General features: G+C 36.0%; 1 protein-coding gene across 2 annotated transcripts in view; it reads right to left on the reverse strand.

Annotated features, from left to right (window-relative positions):
• The window catches only part of LOC108726176 (lachesin), an 89,347-nt gene that overhangs the window by 6,171 nt on the left and 70,556 nt on the right, over positions 1 to 12,620 (reverse strand). For both annotated transcript variants that reach the window (XM_018453599.1, XM_018453598.1), the window contains exons 6-7: positions 8,054 to 8,203; positions 7,377 to 7,527 (exon numbers count right to left, since the gene is read on the reverse strand). In XM_018453599.1, the coding sequence (XP_018309101.1) occupies positions 7,377 to 7,527; positions 8,054 to 8,203 (301 nt within the window). The remainder of the gene's footprint in view (positions 1 to 7,376; positions 7,528 to 8,053; positions 8,204 to 12,620) is intronic.

The raw sequence follows: 12,620 nt of genomic DNA on the forward strand, positions 1-12,620 counted from the left end.
TAGCCAATAAGCTTACAGCTCCTAACATGTTCATTGGTTATCGCGTCGCATTTTACCGCGCGGTAAGCTTTTCCGCGTCCAATGTGCAGGAGCCATAAGAATACAAAAGAAAAAATAAAAACATTAGAGCATAGTAGAAATAACGTCACATCGTTACTTCTACTGTGCTATAATGTTTTGATTGAAGTTGATGGAAGTCGGTAGTTAACATTTCGAATAATTACTACGCTAAATTACACGATGATACGTACCTAGACATCATTTGTGTGGGATCATTAACCGTTAATGAAAACAATTGTTTAATAATTGTTAACAAAAAAATTAAAAAAAAATTTTTTTTTCACAACATTGAAGTACTCTTGAAACCATATAACTTGTGTTAAAAAAATTTTTTTCCATCTTTTATACTTCCGACAGTATTCGACTCGAAATAGAAATACCGTTTTTTTATCAAAGAGGTGTTTCACCCCTTAAACATGAATTATCGTATATAAAAAAATACATGTCTCTCTTAGATTTTCGTGTTTAACAACATATTTCATGGAGAATCAAATCGGACAGTTATGAAACTTCTCCTATCAGTAACTGTTCATTATGCTAATCATTTTATATTGTCATATCATATTCGGATTTACATAAATAGTATTGTTAAACATGTTTATGCTCATTATCGATTTAATTTCAGCGTTTATTCTTTTCGAAAGTTACTCTGTTCAAAACTCGCTCATTTTTGGTATCTAAATGTCCAGAATTCACGACTGTTTTTCTGCCAATCAGCTGTTGACTTCATGTCATACCAATGTATACATTCACAACTTTTTCTTTCTTTTCCGCGAAGCGAAAGTTACCTCTCGGTATCTATGTACGTACATCGCTTAACGACTTTTATCAATTGATTTCGAATATAGCTCAGGAACACATCTCATTGTACATCACTCTAAGTCTACTCTTTTCAATACCTTCTGACTCCTCGTACGTTCATAACCATTCCAATGTCACCAGTGAACCTGGGTATTCAGTACCATTTCCTTTTGCAGTTAACCTAACATTGCTGGAATCCTTCGAGGTGGATATTCAGAGTTCGCGAATCTCGTTGTCAGAAGTGTTGTATTCGAATCTCGGTGCTTACTGAACTGCTCTCGTCCTAACATCATTCTCTCGCTCTCAATTGCGTAAGAAAGTTCCTATTCGTGATTTTCTTTTACTCTCAAAGTTCGCACGTGCATGTGTCTGTCAGTGATTTGTCACGTGGACAATCAAGACAGTGACCGTTTCTATATCTCAAGATTTTCTCTGCACTCTCGAAGATGGCCACTGTGAACGAAGTTATTACTCGACAAAATGATCTCTTCGGGCTCATCTCTCGCTCTCTCGATAATCTTAACAAATTCGGATCTTCACAGACCTCGTGGCGCAGTCCAAAGTCGTTTAAGCGTTCTCAAGGTTAATTGAGAAAAATTTAATGCGTACCATGAAAGTTTGTTTAAATCACGTCATGCCGAGATAGAGCAGCTTCCATACGTTACTGAAAACATGTACTCTCTCTGAGAAGAGAAATTTCATGATGCGCAGGGATTTATGTTCGATATGCTGAATCAGTTCGATCACAAGATTTAACAAGATACAACCGTTACCAACACTACAACGAACTCGCCTAACGGTGAACGGATCTCACTCTCGTCGATTAGCGCGCATCGACATAAGTTTTCTGGTGACTACGCTCAGTGGAGTCATTTTCGAGATCTCTTCACGTTCATGGTTATGGAAGACAACAATCTGTTGGCTGTCGAAAAGCTCCATTATTTAAAAATGAATCTGGTCGATGAACCGACACAACAATTGAATGTCCCAATTAGCGAAAATCTTAAATGCTTGGGAGATTCTTGTTGCTCGCTACGAGAATAAACGGGTTCTGATCAACGCACAATTATTCGTCTTATTTGCAATCCGCTAATTGAAAATTGCAGGAGCATCGGAAATAAAACGATTTCTCGGCGATGTTAAAGAGGCGCTCGACGTCCTTAAAGCTCTCAACTGTCCTGTGAAATCCTGGGATCACATCATCGTCTTCATGATCGTACGTAAACTCGACGTTGAATCATTGAAGGAATGGAAACAATTCTCGGCGCGAAATCTACTCTACCTTCCTTCAGTGATCTGAATCACATTCTCGTCGGACGCGTGCATACCTTGGAATTTATCGAACGAGTCATAATTAAACAGCAAGCTCCAAGTTTAACTTCGGTGCATTCGTAGTTAAACGCAAGAGCATACGCCGCGACCATTGCCGTACCACAGTGTGCAATGTGTAACTCGGGACATTATATTGCGTCATGTCCGAAATATCTCGAGAAGACTGAATCAACGACGTGAGTTTTTCAGTGCAAAAATCTTTAATTGTCTTAGACCTCATCATCTCAAAGCGTGTCGTACATCAAAACACTGTCGTTTCTGTCGCAAGCAACATCACTCAATGCTGCATGTAGCGACCATCGAATCAAACGCCTCGACAACGTCCACTCCGACGGCGATCTCCGTTCCGTTGGCTACCAGCATTGCCATTGCCACGGGCATCTTTGGACCATCTCAATGATAAATCTCCGCCCTTCACACGTGCTGTCACATTGCACATTCACGCGTAATTAGACGCAGCGCTCCTCGCTACCACTCTAGTTACGGTTATCTCTCGAGCTGGAGAATGCTACCAATTATATGCAACGCTTGATCAAGAATCTTCGTTTATCTCTGAGTTCACCGCACAACTTCTAAAGTTATCACGTAAACCCGCGTCCGTCTCGATTCTCGGAATCGGCGCTCAATGTTCCAATGTCTCTAACGGGCGTGTCTCTCTCAAAATGATCTCGCGGATCAATTCGGTATTCTCTCTCAAATTTAAAGCTCTCGTACTGCCGAAACTCATCGCCTTACTTGCAACCAGCGCAGATTGCACCTATTCACTGGCCACACATTGATGGACTTCACCTTGCGGATCCAAACTTCTCAATGCCAGGAAAAATTGATTTGGTTCTCGGTGCAAGTGTTTACGCGCAAATTCTCGAAAATGGTATTCGCCGAGGAAACAGCGACGTACTGATCGCGCAAAAGACCGTTGTCGGATGAATATTATTCGGACAGTTCTCCAATGATAACGATCATCTTTCGCAAAATTCAGTCAACGGATTTCAGTGCTCTCTCGATTATGAATTTCTCGATCTACTTCAACGGTTTTGAAATCAAGAAGAAATCTTTCCTTTGCCTAACGCTATGTTCACACCGGAAGAGACTCAGTATGAAGAATACATCAAGACGACTCATTCTCGTAACGCTTAGGACGCTTTCATAGTTCGAAAACTGTTCTGAAAAAATGTGAGTGATTTTGATGACTCTCGTGCTCCGCCGTTCAGGATGCTTCGTCGCACGGAAACACGCTTCGAAACGCACACATCCCTCAAAAGTGTATATGCGGAATTCTTGTGTGAGTATCTTGAGCTAAATCATATGCACTTCTCAGGCTCTCTCGACTCTTCGTGACGTAAATTCTTTCTCCCGCATCACGGCATTATTAAAGACATTAGTTCAACAGCGAAAATCCGCGTCGTGTTCAACGGATCGCAAAAACTAATCCCGGAATCTTGTTAAATAACTGCCTTCATATCGGACCGAAGTTACAAACGGAATTTATGGATATTATTATTTTGACATCGATATCGTTTCGTTTTTGCGGCCGATATCGAAAAAATGTATCGCCAAGTTCGCGTACATCAAGACGATTGGCCGTTGCAAAAAATCCTCTGGAGACATTCACCAAGCGAAAATCCGCACGAATATCTTTTATGTACGGTAACATATAGTCTCGCGTGCGCGCCATATCTTGCTCTTCGTTGTTTACAACTCGCTATCGAAGCCAAAACCACGCGTGCTTTTGCTACAGAAATCCTTCGTCGCGACACATATATCGACGACATTCTATCAGGGGCAGATACGATATTTATCGCGACAGAGGAAATACAGCAACTTCAAGACATTATTACGGCGGACGGCTTTAATTTAAAAAAATGGATTGCAAACTCTCCTGATCTGCTTGCAGATATTCCAATTCGCGATCAAGAAGTGTCCGCGATCCTATCGATCGGCGATACGGCTACGCATTACGTGCTAGGTATTCAATGGAATCGACTAAATGATAGTTTTATGTTTCGTCTTCGCCGCCTCCGCGGGCAGTCGCAATCACGAAACTGTGATATCGTTTATTGCGCGCATTTTTTATCCTCTCGGCTGGATCGCACTGATCATTATCAGCGTGAAAATCTTCATGCAAAAATTGTGGGCTATTCGTCTTGATTGGGATGACGAACTTCCGGACGACCTCCAATCTCAATGGATCGACTTTCCAACAATTTAAAAATGTGTCGGTTATCTCAATTCCGCGCTGGTTTGGTACGTGAACTCGGATACTCTCGAAGTTGAATTTCACGGATTTTCGGACGCCTCTCAACACGCACTCGCGGCGGTTGTTTCCCTTCGCGTTGTTTCTCCATGACACTCGCGTGCAAAGACAAAAGTGATTCCTCTCAAACGCGTGACGATTCCTCGATTCGAATTATCAGTTGCCGTGCTTCTCATAAAGTTAATTCTCAAGGTTTGCAAAGTTCTCGATTTGAATCACAACAGCTCATCTGTGGACCAATTCTATAGTCGCGCTGATCTGGATCAAGAGCCATCTATCAAGATAGAAACAATTTGTGCAACATCGGGTTCATACAAGAACTGTCGAACTCTCACTGGTATCACATCGCATTGAAAGAAAATCCTGCCGACTTGGCGCATTGCGAGAAATCTCTCCGTAACGACTACAATAGGAACAGCTATGCCCATACAGCACAGAAAAATTGCAAAATGATTGCAGATATATCTCATTGCAATATTGTAATATTGCAAATAGATTGCGCAATGTATTTGTAACATTGTTGCAAATGTCATAGCATCATAAAAATGTCCGCCTTCAGCAAGATTGCGCTATTATATCGTAGCAATGTTGTTGCAATTATATATATATATATATGTAATTATTAAAAATAGTTCTTTTATTATTATTATTGAATATAATTTGAAATACAATTTTGTGATATAAATAAAATGCAGAAAAAGAACTAATTAATATATACTTTATATTACATATAATTTTTATATTTTATATATAATATTTTATATAATTTTATATAAAATTTATATATTTTATTATATAGTCATACTGCTGCATTATTTAAAATTGGTAATACATGTACAATACTTGAAAGTTGTATACACAGCTTTAAAACATAGTACATTTTATTTGACTAAAGTGTAAACAACTATTATTTTTATCGCATTGAAAATGTCAAATTTTGTACCGAAAAAACGCCATTTGCGGAAAGTTTTACTTCATTATTCTTTTCTAAAGAAAAGTGCAGCTGAAAGTCATCGTTTACTTGTGGAAGCTTACAAAGAACATGCTCTATCGGTAGCATGTCACATAAGCATGTATGAAAAATGGTTTAAACGATTCAGAAGCAATGATTTTGATTTGGATGATAAAGAACATGGAAAGCCACCGGAAAAATTTGAAGATGCACAATTGGAAGCATTACTTGACGAAGATGCATGTCAAATGTTTGAAACTATCACTGGTGAACGGTACCGACTACATTCAATACGTTTGAACCGAGCTGTGAAGGAAAAACGACCGGAATGGAAGAATAGACATGACAAGATAATTTTACAGCATGACAACGCCAGACCTCATGTTCATAAATCCGTCAAGAATTATCTAGAAAGAGTGAACTGGGAGATTCTATCTCACCCGCCGTATTCACCAGACATTGCTCCCTCAGATTATTATTTGTTCCGGTCCATGGCATCGGCTCTTTCTGGAGAGTGGTTCAGATCTTATGAAGAAATCAAAAATTGGCTTGATAATTGGATCGCTTCAAAACATTGGAGGGGCTCCCCTAAACTGCATATTTACCGAAAATTAATAATTACAATTGGCTCCCAATCATATTGTTTCGTAAAGGATGAATTACGTTCAAGCTAATATATTTTTTTGGACTTCTAATCTTATTAATTTTACAAATTCAATATTGTTTGTTTTTCAGTTTTGTTTAAATAATCCGAGGTCCGCTAAATATTTATGCTACTTATATAAACTGTAGAATTTTTATATCAAACAAACCTTAACTTCAAGTAACAGTTATGCGAGTCAAAGGTGAATTAAAAAAAATTTTTTCTATGTTCTTGTAAAATCTATACACCTGGACTTTCCATTTATGCGTATCTTAATTCTATAGACAAATTTTACAATCCGTAAAACTAGTTCGAAAATTTTAGTACTTTAATTCGTGATAATTGCCGTCACTCCAGCATCCCCTTAAGTCTTATTGTCAAAAAGTTCTGAATGTTTGAAATGTTTGTAAATCGAATCCCTTTAATCCTTTAGGAAACAAGAAAAAATCTGCTGCAGCAAAATCAGGTACAGTGATTCAAAACTGTAATGTAATGCTGTCTCAAAAATTGCCGTACACATTTTGAATTAGAACTCCAGATAGAACATAGAGTCATAATTAAATCTTAATGATATCATTATAGTTCATTATGACGTCATTTGATACTTAAAAATGAATCTAAAAATGGACTTATAGCAAATAAGATCATGATGCCCTTATGATATTATTATATTATTACAATGTTATTATGATTTCTGCACTATTCTGTTCTACTTAGAACTGTGTGATAACAAAACTTAGGTGATATACAAAAATATATTTTTATTGAGTTTCCACAAGTTATAGGAACATTGTCAGAAGCGTATTGTGTTTTTAGGGGGATTACTTTAAAGGACAATAAAGATCATTTGTACATTAATTATGTTGTGCTTATTTTCTCATAACATTCACCGAACTTTATAATTCGTCACACCACGTACATTCTCATAATAGAAACTCTGGATAGCTCTAACAATTAGGAGAATCATTACTAGGTAAAATGTAAAGGTTGTACCTATGACATTTTTTTATCCTTTTTGGATGCCTTACAATCCTAACTATATCTTAACGACACAGGGCCTTAATTTGCATAAAAAACTGGGCATTTTATAGTTACCCCATAGAACAGGGCTCGGCAAAATTTGCACTTCTCGGCCGATTTTCGAAAGGCTCTGCCGAAAATCGGCCGAGAAGTGCAAATTTTGCCGAGCCCTGCCATAGAACACAAAACATTTTAACAATATTGCAACTTTGCAATATCCAGCAATATTGTAGTAACATATTCTGTTCTGTATGAGTACTTGAGTATCTTAAGCTATATTATCAATTATTCATTTAAGAAAATGATGAACTCACCCTTCCAATAACATTTCGTCTTCCGTGCCTCGTTGATTCTTTACCCAATAATTGATCGTATTCGGAAACGCTTCGACGTAGCACTCGAGCTGCACGTCTGTACCCAAAGGAGCGCCCAATAACTGGTTGGGTGCTTTTACGACGGGTGCGACTATGGAAATAAAATGAATTTAGGAAACGAGAGCAGAAGCTTTTCACAAATGTACATACGAAGGAAGTCTCAAAGATAAAGCTCGTTTTAAGAAGGAAATGAAAATTTTGATTCTTTTTTTTTAATATGCATGTCGAAATCAAGCTTTCTCTTTTTGGCAAAAGTTTTCTTTTTACTTCCATTGCATAATTGAAGCTTGGGCACGAATTTTCGCGGCGCAAAATAGTAGCTTTTGAAACTAATATTATATCCAGGATAAGTATTTGAACCTATTTTGGAAATTGTATGGAGAGTGAAATGAGGAGATCCATTTTTGTTAAATTACTGTATTCGTGAAATTTGTCATTTTCTTCTTTTTGTAAGTTTGCTTCATTTTCAAAGCTTCTCTTAACTGTTTTCTCTTTTGAATCGCGATAACGCCTCTTGACTATATAAAAAATATTAACAAATTACTCTTTCCATAAGCGTAATCTGTGAATCAGATTGGAATGAATTGGAACAGATCGTGCGAGCAAACGGAGCTTACAATTCACAGCGAGCGTCACCCGTTTGCTAACCGCTGGCGGCACGTCGTTGCTGGCGATGCAGAGATACGCCCCCATTTGCCGCCTCTCGACACGATAGAAATGCAGCAGTGAACCGTTGTAGTGGTCGTGCTTCTCGAAAGTGCTACCACCTGCGTACATGAGAGAAACATTTTACTATGCCGCGAAAAAAAGATCGATCGCAATTCCGTTCCTTTTCTACCGTTCGCTTCAAACGACGTGCTTGAAACAACAAAGCACGAAACAACAGAACCTTATTATGTCAGATTACGATTACTACATTTCCGATTAAGGAACAACGCGAAGCGAACGAAAAGTTCACTCAATACAGAAACGTGTCAGTATCATTGATTTCACTGGCGAACTGAGAGAAACGAAAACGAAAAGATACACGCTTAAATTATGGAGACTACCGATGGTAAACAAGCTCTCCGTAAAGAAAACACCTCTGTCGGCATTGAAAACGGTCGGCAGGGTATTTATTTTATTACAATAAATAAACATAAAATAACAATAAGGGCTATGAACCAAATTGTGATATATTTGAATATTCAATAAACGTTTTGACCTTTTTATCAGGCCATCGTCAGTGTTTACAATGTTTAAAATAGAAAGCAAAAATTGAATTTCGATAACAATTACAATTTTAAATTCATAGTTGCTGATATAAAAATTTGTAGTTCGAAGATAGTTGTGATTCTTCATGTATTGCCGCAAAAATTATAAATTTCCTCTCTCTTGTGGTTTCATTCGTTAATCTTCACATATGCTATTATGTCTAGCAGTCGCAATTAATCCAGTGTTAATAAAATCGGTTGAAAATATATGAAGTCAGTCGATAAAGTATAAGAACACACACTGTCAATAATATTATAAAAATTAATACAATGGATTATTATCCATAAGGAAAATCGCCGTGTAACCCTAAAGTTGGCCGCTAATCGCGATCGTATTGTTGTCGCTTTATTCCGCACGTCATTGGTCCTTTCACTGATCGCATATCGCACTGGTGTCGTGTGACACATTTCGTGATGAAAAATAATTGTAACAGAAGAGATCGATCAATTGACGCGTGTGTGAGAGGTTAGTGCAGGTTATTATCACTGCAATATTACGTGCTGTGAGTATAAGTTTTGAATTTCAAAATTGTATATGAAAATTATACACGGTAAGATGATAACGAATAAAAAAATAACACTTGGTACACGCGAAGCGCGCGCTATGATCTAGTCTCCTATTATAAAATTGAGATGTTAAATCGATAGTCGAATTCATTGTTGTCCCTTTTCCGCGATGCGGATTGGTTTTCTGGAGCTCGATCTTATCGCGTGCGTAATTTCGTGTTGTGTCGATTTGGTTTTCTCGCTGCGCTCGCTTCGTGAGCGACTGTCATCGCAGAGATCGCGCGTTTTATGTATATCAAAGGTTAAGTGTAATCGATTAATAAATATTATATGCATATTTGTATATATAATATTAAAAGCTCAGTAGCGCGCGCGAAGGGCGCGCCTGTTACATCTAGTAAATTATAAAATCAATAGTGAGAATAAATGATCGTTATATTCACTTATTGTTACATCTATAATCGTTATTTTATAAATATCTAATAATTTATGTATATCTAATAATTGTATTATAAAATTGTGTAATAACACCTTAAACGAGAAGACGTAGCAAGGATATAAATCCAATAATTAAAATAGTGAGTCAAATGAAAGAGAGAGAGAGAGAGAGAAGCAAAATGCGATAAGAGTTCAAAAATTCTTCTCTCTCTCTCTCTCACACACACACACGCGCACGCACGCACGCACGCACGCGCACACACACACACACACACACACACAAAATTTGATTCGCTATTTTAATTAATGGACTTATATCCTTGCTACGCCTTCTCGTTTAAGGTATTATTACACAATTTTATAATACAATTATTAGATATACATAAATAATTTATAAGACCACGATTATAGATGTAACAATAAGTGAATATAACCATCATTTATTCACTATTGATTTTATAATTTATAATCCTTTAATTTTTATAATATTTTTGAGCATGTGTTTTTATACTTTATCGACTGACTTCATATTTTCAACCGATTTTATTAACACACAATTTTATTAATTGCAACTGCTAAACATAATAGCATATGTGAAAGTTAACGAATGAAACCACAAGAGAGAGGAATTTATAATTTTTGCGGCAATACATGAAGAATCACGATTATCTTCGAACTACAAATTTTTATATCAGCGTAACTATGAATTTAAAACTGTAACTGTTATCGAAACTTAATTTTTGCTTTCCACTTTAAACATTGTAAGACACTGAGGATGGCCTGATAAAAACGTTTGTTGAATATTCAAATATATCAATTTAACTCGTAACCTTTATTGTTATTTTATGTTTATTTATTATTTTATTAAGCCATTATAATATTATTTTTATTTATTACAATAAATCCCCTGCAAATAGTACGACTACGGCCACGCTACGAATTCAAGGATACCTGATTATACAAACAAGATATGCAGACAGTTACGTCGACCAGTTCTGGTAACTCGAGAGGCTCAAACGTGAATGCGAGCGTGTGCGGCAATTTACGCGACATAGTTTCTCTCTCTCTCTCTCTCTCTCTCTCTCTCTATTTTGATATCATCTCAACGTCAATCTCTGTGTTATCATTATTTTATTTTATTTTATTTTAGTTATCTTGTTATTTTAGTTATTCTTTCTGCGTACATTTATATTTTGCGTCTCACTCTAATTCACTGTAACTATTATTAGAAGGATATACCCTAGAACATCAATAAACGCATTATCTATCTATCTATCTCTCTCTTGATTTCTATATAACATATACGCATACAAATTGAAGTACTATACAAGGAACTCTCGGTTGTGGCTTTGCTCTCACGTTCCACCCGCCTTCGAGGTCAGTTCACAAAGAGGAACTTATTTCAACGAGCTTGCTCGTTACACCCCTGTTCGTATACTACATTCTTACACTCAATCTACATATCCGCGAAGAATACTAGTTCAGAAAGTTTCTAACTCTCTCGATCCACCACAAACTTGCTCTCATTCCAGTCGCTTTCTCTTTGTCTCCGAGTTAATCCTCGAGATCATGATCACCGCTCTCGGTGAGAAATATCGACAAGCAACTAGGATTTTTCTTGATAAGATCATATCTAATTCTTCATTAATGACGACTATTAAATGTTTGAATTAGATATCTAATGAAAAAAGAAAATTCACATTTTACGGTAATAATTTTATACATTCGCTCACGGATTAATTTCTATGAGAAAAAAAAGAAATCTTCATGCAAAAGAATAATTTTACGATTTTAATCTCTGATATGAGAAAATCGATAATCGAAAATCGTAAAACAGCAATAACGGTAAATGTAATTGGGGAAGGATTCATTCCCATCCTCCCAGACTTCGATAATAGTTTGCACTCTAACGCGACCAAGCAACTACGAGGTAACTAAGATATTAGTAGCACTTAATTATCCTATCAATATTGAATTATGCTGGTGCCGTACAGCATCTATTATTCGAGAATTTCGCATTCATCTCTATTATCTGAGGCATGCGCAATCTTGCCCCTGATTGGTAGTAGAACTGAGAAAAAAAAGATTTTAGCTTTTCTTTATTTAATAATACTTTTGAGGCTTCCATGGGCACTTTCTATACAGAAATTATGCGTTTCGTGAGTTATCTATCACGAATTTTTCTTTATTTGTCTATATCGTTACTTTTAGCGTCAACTTCATCAAAATAACTTTATATAAATCGACAGAGATATCAATATTATATTTTTCGCAATAAATTTATTTACAGTTTTTCAGCAGTAACATCTTGCTAATATGATGCCTGATTGTGCATCAAAAATTAGTTCGTTTCGTGATATTATTCCAGTAGTTTAATTGCGTTTATAAGTCCGGAAAATCAATTCGGCGCGCAGTTTGAAGGACTACAAATATGGTATATATGCAAGTACATATATAGTATATATATAATTCACATTGAATTATTTAAAGCATCATAGATCTAGCTTCGACCGTTAAAGGCATTTTAATTTCTATTATTAATTGTATATATCAATATTATGTTTTACGTATTATTTCAATCGTTATTATTTCATAAATTTACATTTAAAAAATTGATCAATCTTTAGGTCGCCCGGATTTTCAAATCCAAAATAATGGATAATTCTCTCAAAAAGCTCTATAATAATTCATATACAGGGTGTTCAGCGTGACAGTCTGCACGATTTTTCAGATACTTTCGACAATTAAAAAATAGTTAAAAGATGTATATTTATTTGTTTTATATTGACTACAATATATAATATATATATATATGCGATAAAAGAATTTAAAAAATTATTTTTCATAAAAAATCAAAGCCATAAATTTTTTAAATAGCATCATACAATTTTTTCTATAATATTGTAAGTATCTTCAAGACAAATTTAAATCACTATCGAAATGTCACTTTTATTGATGTTCTATTGATTTTATTGATACTTAAAAT

Source organism: Mycetomoellerius zeteki, unplaced genomic scaffold (assembly GCF_001594055.1).
Source record: "Mycetomoellerius zeteki isolate Tzet28-1 unplaced genomic scaffold, Tzet1.0 scaffold39, whole genome shotgun sequence".
In the NCBI taxonomy this organism is placed as follows: Eukaryota; Metazoa; Arthropoda; class Insecta; order Hymenoptera; family Formicidae; genus Mycetomoellerius; species Mycetomoellerius zeteki.